The sequence below is a fragment of the Cherax quadricarinatus genome, chromosome 28, assembly GCF_038502225.1.
Source record: "Cherax quadricarinatus isolate ZL_2023a chromosome 28, ASM3850222v1, whole genome shotgun sequence".
NCBI classification, from domain to species: domain Eukaryota; kingdom Metazoa; phylum Arthropoda; class Malacostraca; order Decapoda; family Parastacidae; genus Cherax; species Cherax quadricarinatus.
Window position 1 is genome coordinate 31,977,229 of NC_091319.1, and position 18,134 is coordinate 31,995,362.

At 41.3% G+C, this 18,134-nt stretch overlaps 1 protein-coding gene across 1 annotated transcript in view; it reads right to left on the reverse strand.

The window, feature by feature from the left end:
- Positions 1–18,134, reverse strand: part of LOC128693162 (carboxylic ester hydrolase-like) — a 141,001-nt gene that overhangs the window by 39,418 nt on the left and 83,449 nt on the right. Inside the window, exons 10-11 of the mRNA XM_070089546.1 lie at positions 12,825–12,907; positions 10,081–10,308 (exon numbers count right to left, since the gene is read on the reverse strand). Coding sequence (XP_069945647.1) covers positions 10,081–10,308; positions 12,825–12,907 — 311 coding nt within the window. The remainder of the gene's footprint in view (positions 1–10,080; positions 10,309–12,824; positions 12,908–18,134) is intronic.

An 18,134-nucleotide genomic window follows, 5' to 3' on the forward strand; every position in this document is an offset into this window, starting at 1 on the left:
ATATGATACACTAGAAAGAGCGAGACTGAACCATTCTCCAGCTGCTGTAACTTCATCAAGAGTAAACTAAAGATTGTTGAATAACAACACAATCTCTTGCAAAAGATTATTTTTGTTAAGGAGACTGACTGTTTTACCTTTTCCAAGTACATGGAAAGAGGATGTTGCATCGCAGCTACTGAATGATTGCTCAGGCAAAAGTGACTATGATGCTTCGTCACGAGAACTATATACTCATTCTTGTAGGTTTTCTTGTGCTTCTTTCAAGAACATAATATCTCTGTCTTCTGGAGTAAGAATAACAAGAAGAGTAAGATGTACATCCTGTACAACTACGACAACTGACTCGTGTTCATAACATTTACTGATTGCACTATGAACAATTATTACATCAGCAGCATCAGTAGCAGCCTGTATCTCAGTGCCAGGTAAAATGAGTCTCAGAAGTCGTTGTTGATGTTCGATGCCTTTTATACTGATCTGATTTGTTGAATAGACATCAGAATTTTTGTTAAATCTTTGCCACCACTGATGGTGATGTTTGGCTCCTGATAAAGTAATTACACGTTGATTAGCAGTTTGATTATTATTATTATTATTATAATCATGAGAGAGGGCTAAATCCGTAGGATTATACAACGCCTGTGGGGGAGAGGGGAATAGAAGGTATTCAGGCTCACTTCAAGGAACTGGAGCACAGATCCAATTCCCTAGATCAAGAGCCCCTCACCAACGTCAAGGAACCTCCTTTGAGAGGTTTTGACAGTTTGAAAGATCTGATACAGATATAATAATAATAATAATAATAATAATAATAATAATAATAATAATAATAATAATAATAATAATAATAATATCTTTATTTCTACATATACAAGGTATACAGTCCTAGCTGACATCAATGACATACTACTATATAGAAAGCCGATTGTTATGCAGAGCATTTCGGGTAAATTAGGTCAATTTTGTCTTGGGATGCGACCCACACCAGTCGACTAACACCCAGGTACCCATTTTACTGATGGGTGAACATGAAGAACCGGTTTATGGAAACACGCCCAATGTTTCTACCCTTGCCGGTTAACGAACCCGGACCCTCCCCTTGTGAAGCGAGAGCTTGTTCCACCAGGCCACGGGCCACCTCCTCCAGGCCGGGGGCCACCTCCTCCAGGCCGCGGGCCACCTCCACCAGGAGAGTGGGACAAAAGCCAACTCATGACTGTGACATGTCAAGTCTTCCGCAAACTTTGCATTTCAAACTATTTCTTTAATTATCTGTAGCTATAAATGAGTCAATTTATATATGTACGATTAAAAAAAACTTATTATATATTAGAAAATAAAAATATCGCTTTTCTAAATAACAATTTATTTCCGTTCTACAACTTTATCTCTACACATTTCTACTAAAAAACTTGTCATTTGTGAAAAATTTACAGAAAACTAAGCAAAAAAACGTTGTAAATTCCCTGGCCCTTCACATCCGGTCTGGCTTACGCAAAAATATATATTATATAGAACAAACATGTGTTGAAGAAATCTTGTCCAAAATTTACTTTCCAATTTTTCTCATCTTCAGATGCACCGTTTTCCAATTAACCTCAAAAAAAGTAAAAAGTCCCTCACTTAAGGAGAAGTTTGGGACGAGAAAATAGGGGTTGCTACAGTTGGAGCTTCTACAACATACAGGAGTAAATGTAGAAAATTTCAAATGTTTATACATTATTTTCGTTGTTTGTCTTCAACTGACTGGATGTATAAGATTGTTGTTTGTATCTGTAGTTAAGAGATAAGAAAAACATATAATTCGAGGAGCTTGAGCTCCGTGAACCTTATATAAGTAGGGAAGTCTTTAATACCTGGAGTCTATCTGAAGGGTATTCAGGGGATCAACACCCCAACGACCCGGTCCACGACCAGGCCTCCCAGTGGATCAGTGCCTGATCAATCAGGCTGTTACTGCTGGTTGCACGTAGTCCAACGTACGAAGCACAGCCCGGCTGATCCGGCACCGACTTTAAGTATCTGTCCAGTTCCCACTTGAAGGCAGCCAGGGGCCTATTGGTAATTCCCCTTATGCATGGTGAGAGGCTGTTGAACAGTCTTGGGCCCCGGATACTTATGGTGTTTTCTCTTCGTGTACCAATGGCGCCCCTACTATTCACTGCGGATATTTTGCACCGCCTGCCCAGTCTTTTACTTTCGTAGGGAGTGATTTGTGTGTGCAGATTCGGGACCATTCCTTCTAGGATTTTCCAAGTGTAGATTATGATATATCTCTCTCCCCTGCGTTCCAGCGAGTACAAGTCAAGTGCTTTCAGGCGTTCTCAGTAGTTGAGATGTTTGATGGAACTTATATGTGCAGTAAAGGTTCTCTGTACACTGTCTAGATAGACATTTTCACCTGCTTTGAACGGAGATGTTAATGTACAGCAGTATTCCAGCCTGTTAGGTAAGACACATGCAACGGTTAGGTATCTTTATTATGAAACGTTTCGCCTACACAGTAGGCTTCTTCAGTCGAGTACAGAAAAGTTGATAGAAGCAGAAGATACTTGAAGACGATGTAATCAGTCCATCACCCTTAAAGTTTTGAGGTGGTCAGTCCCTCAGTCTGGAGAAGAGCATTGTTCCATAGTATGAAACAATATGGAGATGAAGTGACAGGATGGAGCTTATATAGCGCCAAGAGGTGAGACGTAGGCCACTAGCTAAGAACTCAGATGTTGAGAGGTCAGGTCCCTCTCAAATCCAGCCGCTCTCAAGTGGAAGTTGTCGAAGTTGATTTTATACCATTTTAATGTTCAATCTGTCAGACACTGCAACACAAGGGTATCTTGGTACAGACCTGCAATCAACTTCGACAACTTCCACTTGAGAGCGGCTGGATTTGAGAGGGACCTGACCTCTCAACATCTGAGTTCTTAGCTAGTGGCCTACGTCTCACCTCTTGGCGCTACATAAGCTCCATCCTGTCACTTCATCTCCATATTGTTTCATACTATGGAACAATGCTCTTCTCCAGACTGAGGGACTGACCACCTCAAAACTTTAAGGGTGATGGACTGATTACATCGTCTTCAAGTATCTTCTGCTTCTATCAACTTTTCTGTACTCGACTGAAGAAGCCTACTGTGTAGGCGAAACGTTTCATAATAAAGATACCTAACCGTTGCATATGTGTCGTACCTAACAACCTGTCGGTATTTTATACCATTTTAATGTTCAGTATTCCAGCCTAGAGAGAACAAGTGATTTGAAAATCATCATCATCATTGGCTTGGCATCTCTTGTTATTGAACGTTCTCATTATCCATCCTATCATTTTCTTTGCGGTTGTGATCGTGGGACTGTTGTGGTCCTTGAAAGTGAGATCCTCAGACATTACCACTCCCAGGTACCTCACATTATGTTTTCGCTCTATTGTATGATCAGAGTTTGTAGTATACTCAGTTCTAATTATTATCTCCTCCAGTTTTCCATAACGGAGTAGTTCGAATTCGTCTTCATTTTTTTTCTGTTGCCCATTGGAAAACTTGGTTTATATCTTCTTGGAGGTGAACCGTGTCCTCTACAGACGACAGTCATGCAGATCCTAGTATCGGCTGCAAAGGAAGACACGGCGCTGTGGCTTACATCTCTGTCTACGTCTGATAGGAGGATGAAGAACAGGATGTGGGCGAGTACTGTGCATTATGGAACAGAGCTGTTCATTACGGCAGATTCCGATTTAACTCTACCACTACTCTTTGTGATCGATTGGTTAGAATGTTTAAGATCCATTTCCCCACTTTGCCAGTTATTCCTTTGGCACGTATTTTGTGCGCTATTACGCCATGATCGCACTTGTCAAAGGCTTTTGCAAAGTCTGTGTATATTATATCTGCATTCTGTTTTTCTTCGAATGCATCCAAGACCATATCGTAGAGAGAGGCGGGAGCGACCTTCTATAAACCCATGTTGCCGTTGATTGTGCAGAGTTTGGGAATCCAAGTGGTTTGCAATCGCGCTTCTTAGCACTCTTTCAAAGATTTTTATGATATGGGACGTTAGAACTATTGGTCTGTAGTTCTTAGCTAATGCTTTGCTGCCACCTTTATGGAGTGGGGCTATATCCATTTTTTTTCTTTTTTTTTTTTGTGACTGTGGAATTTCACCCACGTCTAAGCTCCTTCTCCATAGTATACTTAGAGCACGCGAAAGAAGTTTTAATGAACACAGAGTTCCACGAGTCTGGGACTGGGGCTGAGTGCATGGGCATGTTGTCAATGGCTTTCTCAATGTCTTTCGAAGTTAAGGTAATGTCGGAAATCTGGCATACATTGATGGAGTTTTGAGGCTCATTTATGAAAAAGTAATTTGGATTGTCAATCTTTAGACTGATTAGTGGCTCGCTAAACACAGAGTCGTATTGGGATTTCAGTATCTCACTCATTTCTTTGTTGTCATCTGTGTAAGTCCCATCTTGTCTGAGCAGGGGCCCGATACTTGATGTGGTATTTGCCTTGTTTTTGGCATATGAAAAGAAATATTTCGAATTTCTTTCAATTTCACTAACCGCCTCCTCATGTCTCTCCTGGGTACGGTGTGAGTCCTTTAACTTAAGTTCGATACTTTTCACTTCCCTGGTCAGCACTTCCTTCCGTGTATCAGATAGTCTAGCGTCCTTGAGGAGCTCAGTGATTCTTCGTCGTCTTTTGTAGAGGGAGCGTCTTTCTCCAGCTTACCTCTTCTCTTCTTTTCTCTTTGGAGAATATCTCTTGAACATACTTCAGCTGCCAGGAAGTTGATCCTTGCAAGGCATTGGTTTGGATCCATGTTATTTAAGATATCTTCCCAACATATTTCATTTAGGACATTGTTCACCTGGTCCCAAATGATGTTTTTGTTGTTGAAGTTGTATTTGGTGTAGACACTTTCACAGCTACGTGCATTTTGCTGATCAGGATTCCTGTGCATGTAAGCCTGAACTTCGATTAGATTGTGATCGGAATTAGTTGCTTTTGATATTTTTATGTTTCTTACCAGGTCCTCGTTATTGTGAAAATAAGGTCAAGTATGTTTTCCATTCTTGTTGGTTCCACAATCTGCTGAATTCGGGTGTGTTTAGTAGCTCATATGTGTGTGACCTTTCAACTGCGCTGCCTCCAGGGATTGTTTCTGTTATAACATTATTTGCTATATTTTATATGCCTTAGGTTGAAATCACCAAGCAGAAAGATGTTTGGAGATGGAACTGGAAGACTTTCCAAACAGCAATCAATTTTCAGTATCTGTTCCTTGAACTGTTGGGAGGTTCCATCTGGTGCCTTATATACAGCCACGATGACTAGGTTACGGTTCTCGATCTTTATTGTTAGAACTTCAACTACATCATTTGCAGCGTTCAGCTCCGTACAGATTAGCGACTCTCTGACATACAGGCCAACCCCCCCATCCCCCTTGTTGCCTGTTCTTTCTGTCGCATCTAAAAAGGTTGTACCAATTTATCCATATTTCGTTGTCAAAGTTATCTTTTGTGTGGGTCTCTGTGAAGGCTGCAAACATCGCATTTGACTCCTATAGAAGTCTACTGATAAAAGGTATTTTGTTGTGTAGCTCCTGTATATTAGCAAATATAAACGAGGTTATATTCTGTGTTTGTATGGGAGATTTTGTTATTGGCATCAGTAGTTGTGGTTCTGGAGGGCCACTGGCTGTTCCTCCGGTCCAACAAGGCTCCAGTGTGGTGGACTATTTTTGTTATTTCCTTCCATTCTCTTTCTTCGTTTCCTGCCACTAAAAAAATCACTTGGAGTGGGGTTGTCGTAACTACTGTTTGTCTTAAGACGTCTGTACCTTCTGGTTCCTTTTAGATGGTATGCAGGGCAGCAGGTGTTGTAGCACTGTTTTTGGAGGACAGAAGAGTGGCACATTTCTAGGTGAAAGAATTTACAGGTGGGAGAACGACACACTCCTTTAGCCAGGAGATCACGACATTTTTTGGGATGCTCAGAGTTGCATGTCCCATTTGCTTTTAATGATATTCCATGCTTACAGGTTCCCCAAATTTAGAATTTGTACATTTCGCTTTTGGTTGGATAGAATTTTTGGTAGGTGTGTTCTTAATTTATACAGTTTCTAGGACTGCACTATAGTTCTCAGGGTCACGCTGTCCTGCTTCCAGGGAACTACTTTTCCCAGAGATAGGGAGATAATAAATTATATGATCCCAGGAAGTGGAGCTAAATTATTCATATGCATTCTCTCTAGTAAAGAGAAGATTTGAGATTTTTTTGATAAAAAAAACTTTGTAGCAACCTCAGTTAGAAGAGAAAGTTTTGATTCACGGAATTTTAGCAAGTTAGAGAGAGGAGAGTCAGGAGGAGGAAGAGCATGAGAAGTGATTACTCTGAGAGGTATATGATAGGGATCATCGGGAAAATGAGGAGTTTACTGACTGATGAGTAGGTCAGCCCATAACAGATTGTTTGACCCCCTCACTTTGTATGACCCCTGCATGCAGTATGACCCTTGTACTTTCAATGACCCCTGCATGCAGAATGACCCCTGCATGCAGTATGACACCTGCATGCAGTATGACCCTTGCATGCAGTACGACCTCTGCATGCAGTATGACCCCTGCATGCAGTATGACCCTTGTACTTTCCATGACCCCTGCACCCAGTATGACCCCTGCATGTTAGTATGACCCCTGCATGCAGAATGACCCCTGCATGCAGTATGACCCCCGCATGTAGTATGACCCTTGTACTTTCAATGACCCCTGCACGCAGTATGACCCCTGCACCCAGTATGACCCCTGCATGTTAGTATGACCCCAGGAGGTTACCTGGAGGTTATTCCGGGGATCAACGCCCCCGCGGCCCGGTCCATGACCAGGCCTCCCGATGGATCAGGGCCTGATCAACTAGGCTGTTACTGCTGGCCGCACGCAGTCCAATGTACGAGCCACAGCCCGGCTGATCCGGCACTGACTTTAGGTATCTGTCCAGCTCTCTCTTGAAGGCAGCCAGGGGCTTATTGTCAATTCCCCTAATGCTTGATGGGAGGCTGTTGAACAGTTTTGAGCCCCGGACACTTATGGTGTTTTCCCTTAGTGTACCAATGGCGCCCCTACTTTTTATTGGGGGCATTTTGCATCGCCTGCACAGTCTTTTACTTTCGTAGGGAGTGATTTCTGTGTGCAGATTTGGGACCTGCATATAGTATGACCCCTGCATACAGTATAACCCCTGCACCCAGTATGACCCCTGCATGTTAGTATGACCCCCTGCATGCAGTATGACCCCTGCATGCAGTATGATCCCTGTATGCAATATGACCCCAGCATGCAGTATGACCCTGCATGCAGTATGACCCCTGCATGCAGTATGACCCCTGCATGCAGTATGACCCTTGCATGCAGAATGACCCCTGCATGCAGTATGACCCCTGCATGCAGTATGACCCCTGCATGCAGTATGACCCCAGCATGCAGTATGACCCCTGCATGCAGTATGACCCCTGTATGCAGTATGACCCCTGCATGCAGTATGACCCCTGCATGTAGTATGACCCCTGCATGCAGTATGACCCCTGCATACAGTATGACCCCTGCATGCAGTATGAACCCTGCATGCAGCATGGCCCCTGCACGCAGTATGACCCCTGCATGCAGTATGACCCCAACGCGCAGTATGACCCCTTCACGCAGTATGACACCTGCACGCAGTATGACCCCTGCACGCAGTATGACCCCTGCATGCAGTATGACCCCTGCATGCACTATGACCCCTGCATACAGTATGACCCCTGCATGCAGTATGACCCCTGCATGCAGTATGACCCCTGCATGCAGTATGACCCCAGCATGCAGTATGACCCCTGCATGCAGTATGACCCCTGCATGCAGTATGACCCCTGCATGCAGTATGACCCCTGCATGTAGTATGACCCCTGCATGCAGTATGACCCCTGCATACAGTATGACCCCTGCATGCAGTATGACCCCTGCATGCAGCATGGCCCCTGCACGCAGTATGACCCCTGCATGCAGTATGAACCCTGCACGCAGTATGACCCCCTCATGCAGTATGATCCCTACACGCAGTATGACCCCTGCACGCAGTATGACCCCTGAATGCAGTATGACCCCTACACGCAGTATGACCCCTACACGCAGTATGACCCCTGCACGCAGTATGACCCCTGCACGCAGTATGACCCCTGCACGCAGTATGACCCCTGCGTGCAGTATGACCCCTGCATGTTAGTATGACCCCTGCATGCAGTAATACCCCTGCATGCAGTATGACCCCCTGTATGCAGTATGACCCCTACACGCAGTATGACCCCTGCATGCAGTATAACCCCCTGTATGCAGTATGACCCCTACACGCAGTATGACCCCTGCACGCAGTATGACCCCTACAAGCAGTATGATCCCTACACGCAGTATGACCCCTGCACGCAGTATGACCCCTGCATGCAATATAACCCCTGCATGTTAGTATGACCCCTGCATGCAGTATGACCCCTGCATGCAGTATGACCCCTGCATGTTAGTATGACCCCTGCATGCAGTATGACCCCTGCACGCAGTATGACCCCTGCACGCAGTATGACCCCTGCATACAGTATGACCCCTGCACGCAGTATGGCCCCTGCACGCAGTATGACCCCTGCACGCAGTATGACCCCTGCATGCAGTATGACCCCTGCATGTTAGTATGACCCCTGCATGCAGTATGACCCCTGCATGTTAGTATGACCCCTGCATGCAGTATGATCCCTGCACGCAGTATGGCCCCTGCACGCAGTATGACCCCTGCACGCAGTATGACCCCTGCACGCAGTATGACCCCTGCACGCAGTATGACCCCTGCACGCAGTATGACCCCTGCACGCAGTATGACCCCTGCATGCAGTATGACCCTGGATGATGTATGACTCTGTAAGTGGCACGACCCCAGATGCTGTTTGACCTTAACACATTAGTGTTTTCTCTGGAATACGATAGTAAATTAGAGGAATTCCGATGACTAGACGACCGGGGGAAGGTATCATCCAGTTTCACAACCTCGGTCCAGAAGAGACATTCTCTAGTTATTACAGGAAAACCAATATATTTAATAAAGATGACAATTTAAAATATACTAAGCTCAAAGCGAAAGTCAAATTTTTTTTTAATAAAGTCCACTAACCCGAAGTTTAAAGCCTGTCTAGTAATTCCTCTGAATTACAAGTATTTTAACAACTTAATCAAAATTTAAAAAATGCATCTGAATAACCTAACTTGTGTGTACTCCGTGTTATGGACGGCATCAACGTCTAGATTTAGAAGCTGTTAAGATGAGACATTCTTTTGTGCTTTAATGGAACTCAGTATCCCTATTTATTTAATAAAATTAGGATACTGGGACAAGCATCCCAATAACAATATGAACCTTCCTTCCTGGACAACAAACAATGACTGAAAAATTTAGGCAGTTCAGATGAGGCTTTTTTTCACGTATTGCGCTGATTACAGTCATTCCAAGCTTCATAAAACAATTTAGTGCTCTGACAATTTTCCCCGGACACTAGCTACACTTAACTGGTGCTGTCCTGACCGTAAGATGCATCAGCAGCTTAATATTTAAGCTATTCAGCAGAGGTTGACACAAATATATTTAACGTGATTACGGGAATCAAATTTTAGCTTATTTTATGCATAAATGAAACAGATGTGCAAATGTACACATGACTTTCATTTTCTTCTTAACTCATTCTTCAATTAAGAAGCATCTTCGAACGTTTGAAACTATACTGCTAAAAGATTTGAATGTTAACGGAGCCATTCAAGAACACTGGGAATGGGTCCTACAACTTCAGTCATAGGGTTTTGTACATAACAATTACTCATAAAACTTCAGCCTGGTTACTGTACTCAGCCGTTTAAAATTTTAAACTGATTGGCTGCGGCAATCTCGTGTTAAGCGATATAATAGCTGGAGAAAGAAAAAAATAATTTTGGCATCCACTCAGAGAGATACAAATTCGGGGCTCCGTTGTAGGTTTTTTTTTTTTTAATATAATGTAATGCCATTCACTACTGACCCGGTGTACATGAAGGTGGCCCACATGAAGGTAAGGAGGGCAGATATTTGAAGATCTCTGGGCCCTGGCTGCCCCAAATTAAAAGGCAGTGAGAAGAGGAGAGCAAGGTCGTCACCATGGGAGATGCCAGAGTAGATAGCACGACTCTTGATGCCTCTACCATCAGCTAGTTGATGCAGGGGAGCAGCGTATGTTGGTGAGTTGGCATCACGATGGGTCATCAGGTACCTGTGAAAACAATATGGACTTAGGTTACATATGGGAATAAGTTACACAAGAGAGCAGAAAGCGAATTTTTATTTAGATTAGTTTTTATCACTTAACAGCAACTTTCACTGTACCCTAATATTGCATTGTGATATACAAGCCATTGTCGGCCAGACAATCAAAAGTGCCTTAAAAATAGTTTATTTAGTTTTTCTCTTATATATATAAATATATATATATATATATATATATATATATATATATATATATATATATATATATATATATATATATATATATATATATATATATATATATAAGACACAGTAAACAGGTGATATCAGAATATGCTAAACAATCACTGTGAAAGAATAGTGAAATTCCAAGCGCTTTCTTGACTTCTCACATTATCAAGGAACTATAAAATATATGCATCAAAGGAAGGCATATAAAGGGTAGAGACCACACCTCACCATCACGTCCCACAACAAAGCAACACCTGACGCGCGACGACACCCGTCTCATAAGAAAGGAAGAATACTGCAGCAGGTCTGTTGACCCAACTAGGCAGGTCCTTCATGACATACCACTAACAAAATATTTTTGCCCAACCCTAGTACTCTACCCAAGAAATAAGATTTTTATTTGTTGGTGGGATGTCGTGAAGGACCTGCCTAGTTGGGTCAACAGGCCTGCTGCTGTGTTCCTCTTTTCTTTTGAGTCAGGTGTTGCTTTGTTGTGGGACGTGATGGTGAGGTGTGATCTCGATCCTTTATATGCCTTCCTTTGATGTATTGTCTTTATAGTCCCTTGATAATGTGAGAAGTCACGAAAACGCTTGGAATTTCACTATCCTTTCACAGTAGTTGTTTTGCATGTATATATATATATATATATATATATATATATATATATATATATATATATATATATATATATATATATATATATATATATATATATATATATATATATATATATATATATATATATATATATATGTTGTGCCGAATATGTAAAACTTGCAATCTTGGCTTAAATAGCAAGGCCCATCTTGCCGAATAAGACAAGCGAAAATTTGTGTATGCAATACTTTCGCAAAAATCATTCTGAACCTATCGAAAACAAAATATATTTTATTAGTCGGCTTCATACTCTTAGTGTTGATTTGTTTTTCTCAGAGAAAGCTTCACCTTGATTTTGGGTTCGATTCCCGGCGACGGTGTAGAAACATTGGACGTGTTTCCTTACACCGGTTGTCTATGTTCACCATCAGTAAAATAGGTACCTGGGTGTTAGTGAACTGGTGTGGGTCGCATCCTGGGACAAAACTGACCTAATTTACCCGAAAAGCTTTGTATGCCTTGTTCATGTACTTGTAGTAAATAAAGATATTATTATTATTATTATTATTATTATTATTATTATTATTATTATTATTATTATTATTATTATTATTATTATAAAATCAAAGGATTATAAAATCATCTTGCAACTGAAATATATTTAATTTCCTACAATTTCATTCCAAGTCTTTCGTTTATAACTTCAAGACACCTTATCTGATCGGCTTCATATTTTCAACCCTGGTGAACTAAAAGTATTATATTGTTAGGGAGGTGTGTACATGGCATTTTTCAGATTTTAATTACAAATTGATATATTTTCATTTTCAGTTTATTAGCCGGAGCATAACTTTTCTGAACAGTATCAATCTTTGAATCTTTTTGAAAGCAATATAACTTATTTTTGGTTTAAGCTGTGATTGGAAATAACTGGAAAGTGTATCTTCTGATCAGAAATATTTCATAGTGTTTAACTTACTGTGTTGTTATAGGTTAAATTTACATATTTTTTTTTATGTATCTATAACGTCGGTGTGCACTCTAGAACACTATTAAAAATTTATATGTTATGTACCTAAACCCTTAATATAATATTTTTAATTGCTTAATTAGACCTTAAACACTGGTCAATCTTACTTAGCGAAAAGTTTGGATTGATTTCGGGCTGTGAAGGTCCCATTATGCCGACTATTTATAGGAGAAATCAGGAAAATTTAATTACTGATTTCACGAGATAATTTGGGAATTCCTAATCCGAATGGCATAACAAAGATAATTTGATAAAGCAGCTTCTGAGAGGCTTCAAACTTTATGTGATGGTGTGTTTAATATATTGGTCTCTGAGATAAAATGATAGCCTTTTCAGTTTGATTCAAGTTTTCTTTACAGGTGTTTCTTAGTGGAAGATTTGAATTAGTTTTGTTCCTTGAATAATTTAGTTTGGCATTTTTGTTGAAGAAATTGGGATATTAATTTCTATGTGATAACTTGTAAATACCTCTTCTGATTAGCATATCTTCAACACTAATATTTACAAACATATGCCCTCATCTGCACTGTTCTTATTGCGTGTCTTAAAGTAAAGGAAATTTTTATTATACAATACAGGGATAGCTTTCTCGGGTTTCGCAGCCTCACAAATACATATAGTTATTTATATTATTACTAGCAGGAAAAACAGGAAGTACTCACGTATAGACTGGCATCCTGGACGTGGAGGCGAAGTAATCCGCAGCATCCCATATACAGGAAGTAAACAACAGGTCCGTGAACATCTGCAAGAGAGATCAAATCTGACTATAATTGAAGGACTACAGGTTCGCATGTTGTTTCTTTGTGACCCAGAAATCAGTCACTAAACTGACAATTGGCACTTACCTCATATATCTTTATATATATATATATATATATATATATATATATATATATATATATATATATATATATATATATATATATATATATATATATATATATATATATATATATATATATATATATATATATATATATATTTTTTTTTTTTTTTTTTTTTTTTTTTTTCAACAAGTCGGCCGTCTCCCACCCAGGCAGGGTGACCCAAAAAAGAAAGAAAATCCCCAAAAAGAAAATACTTTCATCATCATTCAACACTTTCACCACACTCGCACATTATCACTGTTTTTGCAGAGGTGCTCAGAATACAACAGTCTAGAAGCATACACATATAAAGATACACAACATATCCCTCCAAACTGCCAATATCCCAAACCCCTCCTTTAAAGTGCAGGCATTGTACTTCCCATTTCCAGGACTCAAGTCCGACTATATGAAAATAACCGGTTTCCCTGAATCCCTTCACTAAATATTACCCTGCTCACACTCCAACAGATCGTCAGGTCCCAAGTACCATTCGTCTCCATTCACTCCTATCTAACACGCTCACGCACGCTGATCTCTGATCTCTGGCTGAAGGAGACTCGAACCTACGAACCTTAGGACAAGGTACGCAGTGCTTTACCAATCTACCCACACTGGACAATACCTTGGCGTGTAGCATCCGCTACACGTTTGATCCAAGGCAGCCAGCTTTCAGGGAGAAGGCTTACAGCTTTTCATCTCATCCCCTGCATGCATCAGCCTTACTAGAGATTTGAACAATGCAAGGAATTCGCGAGAGCATGCGAAATATACACAAACACTGATCTCTGGCTGAAGGAGACTCGAACCTACGAACCTTAGGACAAGGTACGCAGTGCTTTACCAATCTACCCACACTGGACAATACCTTGGCGTGTAGCATCCGCTACACGTTTGATCCAAGGCAGCCAGCTTTCAGGGAGAAGGCTTACAGCTTTTCATCTCATCCCCTGCATGCATCAGCCTTACTAGAGATTTGAACAATGCAAGGAATTCGCGAGAGCATGCGAAATATACACAAACACTGATCTCTGGCTGAAGGACACTCGAACCTACGAACCTAAGGACAAGGTACGCAGTGCTTTACCAATCTACCCACACTGGACAATACCTTGGCGTGTAGCATCCGCTACACGTTTGATCCAGACTCGAACCTACGAATCAGTGTTTGTGTATATTTCGCCTGCTCTTGCGAATTCCTTGCATTGTTAAAATCTCTAGTAAGGCTGATGCATGCAGGGGATGAGATGAAAAGCTGTAAGCCTTCTCCCTGAAGGCTGGCTGCCTTGGATCAACGTGTAGCGCAAGCTGCACGCCAAGGTATTGTCCAGTGTGGGTAGATTGGTATAGCATTGCTTACCTTGTTCCAAGGTTCGTAGGTTCGAGTTTCCTTCAGCCAGAGATCAGTGATTGTGTATATTTTGCCTGCTCTTGCTAATTCCTTGCATTGTTAAAATCTCTAGTAAGGCTGATGCATGTAGGGGATGAGATGAAAAGCTGTAAGCCTTCTCCCTGAAAGCTGGTTGCCTTGAGTCAACGTGTAGCGCAAGCTGCACGCCAAGGTATTGTCCAGTGTGGGTAGATTGGTATAGCATTGCGTACCTTGTTCCAAGGTTCGTAGGTTCGAGTCTCCTTCAGCCAGAGATCAGTGTTTGTGTATATTTCGCCTGCTCTTGCAAATTCCTTGCATTGTTAAAATCTCTAGTAAGGCTGATGCATGCAGGGGATGAGATGAAAAGCTGTAAGCCTTCTCCCTGAAAGTTGGCTGCCTCGGATCAACGTGTGGCGCAAGCTGCACGCCAAGGTATTTTCCAGTGTGGGTAGATTGGTATAGCACTGCATAGCTTTTTCCAAGGTTCGTAGGTTCGAGTCTCCTTCAGCCAGAGATCAGTGTTTGTGCATATTTCGCCTGCTCTTGCGAATTCCTTACATATAGAGATATATATATATATATATATATATATATATATATATATATATATATATATATATATATATATATATATATATATATATATATATATATATATATATATGTATATATAAAATGCCGGGAGCAATGGGCTAGTAACCCCTTCTCCTGTAGACATTTACTAAAAAAGAGAAGAAGAAAACTTTATAAAACTGGGATGCTTAAATGTGCGTGGATGTAGTGCGGATAACCAAGAAACAGATCATTGCTGATGTTATGAATGAAAAGAAGTTGGATGTCCTGGCCCTAAGCGAAACAAAGCTGAAGGGGGTAGGGGAGTTTCGGTGGGGGGAAATAAATGGGATTAAATCTCGAGTATCTGAGAGAGTTAGAGCAAAGGAAGGGGTAGCAGTAATGTTGAATGATCAGTTATGGAAGGAGAAAAGAGAATATGAATGTGTAAATTCAAGAATTATGTGGATTAAAGTAAAGGTTGGATGCGAGAAGTTGGTCATAATAAGCGTGTATGCACCTGGAGAAGAGAGGAATGCAGAGGAGAGAGAGAGATTTTGGGAGATGTTAAGTGAATGTATAGGAGCCTTTGAACCAAGTGAGAGAGTAATTGTGGTAGGGGACCTGAATGCTAAAGTAGGAGAAACTTTAAGAGGGTGTGGTAGGTAACTTGGGGTACCAGGTGTAAATGATAATGGGAGCCCTTTGATTGAACTTTGTATAGAAAGGGGTTTAGTTATAGGTAATACATATTTTAAGAAAAAGAGGATAAATAAGTATACAAGATATGATGTAGGGCGAAATGACAGTAGTTTGTTGGATTATGTATTGGTAGATAAAAGACTGTTGAGTAGACTTCAGGATGTACATGTTTATAGAGGGGCCACAGATATATCAGATCACTTTCTAGTTGTAGCTACACTGAGAGTAAAAGGTAGATGGGATACAAGGAGAATAGAAGCATCAGGGAAGACAGAGGTGAAGGTTTATAAACTAAAAGAGGAGGCAGTTAGGGTAAGATATAAACAGCTATTGGAGGATAGATGGGCTAATGAGAGCATAGGCAATGGGGTCGAAGAGGTATGGGGTAGGTTTAAAAATGTAGTGTTAGAGTGTTCAGCAGAAGTTTGTGGTTACAGGAAAGTGGGTGCGGGAGGGAAGAGGAGCGATTGGTGGAATGATGATGTAAAGAGAGTAGTAAGGGAGAAAAAGTTAGCATATGAGAAGGTTTTACAAAGTAGAAGTGATGCAAGGAGGGAAGAGTATATGGAGAAAAAGAGAGAGGTTAAGAGAGAGGTGAAGCAATGTAAAAAGAGAGCAAATGAGAGAGTGGGTGAGATGTTATCAACAAATTTTGTTGAAAATAAAAAAAAGTTTTGGAGTGAGATTAACAAGTTAAGAAAGCCTAGAGAACAAATGGATTTGTCAGTTAAAAATAGGAGAGGAGAGTTATTAAATGGAGAGTTAGAGGTATTGGGAAGATGGAGGGAATATTTTGAGGAATTGTTAAATGTTGATGAAGATAGGGAAGCTGTGATTTCGTGTATAGGACAAGGAGGAATAACATCTTGTAGGAGTGAGGAAGAGCCAGTTGTGAGTGTGGGGGAAGTTTGTGAGGCAGTAGGTAAAATGAAAGGGGGTAAGGGAGCCGGGATTGATGGGATAAAGATAGAAATGTTAAAAGCAGGTGGGGATATAGTTTTGGAGTGGTTGGTGCAATTATTTAATAAATGTATGAAAGAGGGTAAGGTACCTAGGGATTGGCAGAGAGCATGCATAGTTCGTTTGTATAAAGGCAAAGGGGATAAAAGAGAGTGCAAAAATTATAGGGGGATAAGTCTGTTGAGTATACCTGGCAAAGTGTATGGTAGACTTATTATTGAAAGAATTAAGAGTAAGACGGAGAATAGGATAGCAGATGAACAAGGAGGCTTTAGGAAAGGTAGGGGGTGTGTGGACCAGGTGTTTACAGTGAAACATATAAGTGAACAGTATTTAGATAAGGCTAAAGAGGTCTTTGTGGCATTTATGGATTTGGAAAAGGCGTATGACAGGGTGGATAGGGGGGCAATGTGGCAGATGTTGCAGGTGTATGGTGTAGGAGGTAGGTTACTGAAAGCAGTGAAGAGTTTTTACGAGGATAGTGAGGCTCAAGTTAGAGTATGTAGGAAAGAGGGAAATTATTTCCCAGTAAAAGTAATCCTTAGTCAAGGATGTGTGATGTCACCGTGGTTGTTTAATATATTTATAGATGGGGTTGTAAGAGAAGTAAATGCGAGGGTCTTGGCAAGAGGCGTGGAGTTAAAAGATAAAGAATCACACATAAAGTGGGAGTTGTCACAGTTGCTCTTTGCTGATGACACTGTGGTCTTGGGAGATTCTGAAGAGAAGCTGCAGAGATTGGTGGATGAATTTGGTAGGGTGTGCAAAAGAAGAAAATTGAAAGTGAATACAGGAAAGAGTAAGGTTATGAGGATAACAAAAAGATTAGGTGATGAAAGATTGGATATCAGATTGGAGGGAGAGCGTATGGAGGAGGTGAATGTATTCAGATATTTGGGAGTGGACGTGTCAGCGGATGGGTCTATGAAAGATGAGGTGAATGATAGAATTGATGAGGGGAAAAGGGTGAGTGGTGCACTTAGGAGTCTGTGGAGACAAAGAACTTTGTCCTTGGAGGCAAAGAGGGGAATGTATGAGAGTATAGTTTTACCAACGCTCTTATATGGGTGTGAAGCATGGGTGATGAATGTTGCAGCGAGGAGAAGGCTGGAGGCAGTGGAGATGTCATGTCTGAGAGCAATGTGTGGTGTGAATATAATGCAGAGAATTCGTAGTTTGGAAGTTAGGAGGAGGTGCGGGACTACCAAAACTGTTGTCCAGAGGGCTGAGGAAGGGTTGTTGAGGTGGTTCGGACATGTGGAGAGAATGGAGCGAAACAGAATAATTTCAAGAGTGTATCAGTCTGTAGTGGAAGGAAGGCGGGGTAGGGGTCGGCCTAGGAAAGGTTGGAGGGAGGGGGTAAAGGAGGTTTTGTGTGCGAGGGGCTTGGACTTCCAGCAGGCATGCGTGAGCGTGTTTGATAGGAGTGAATGGAGACAAATGGTTTTTAATACTTGAAGTGCTGTTGGAGTGTGAGCAAAGTAACATTTATGAAGGGGTTCAGGGAAACCGGCAGG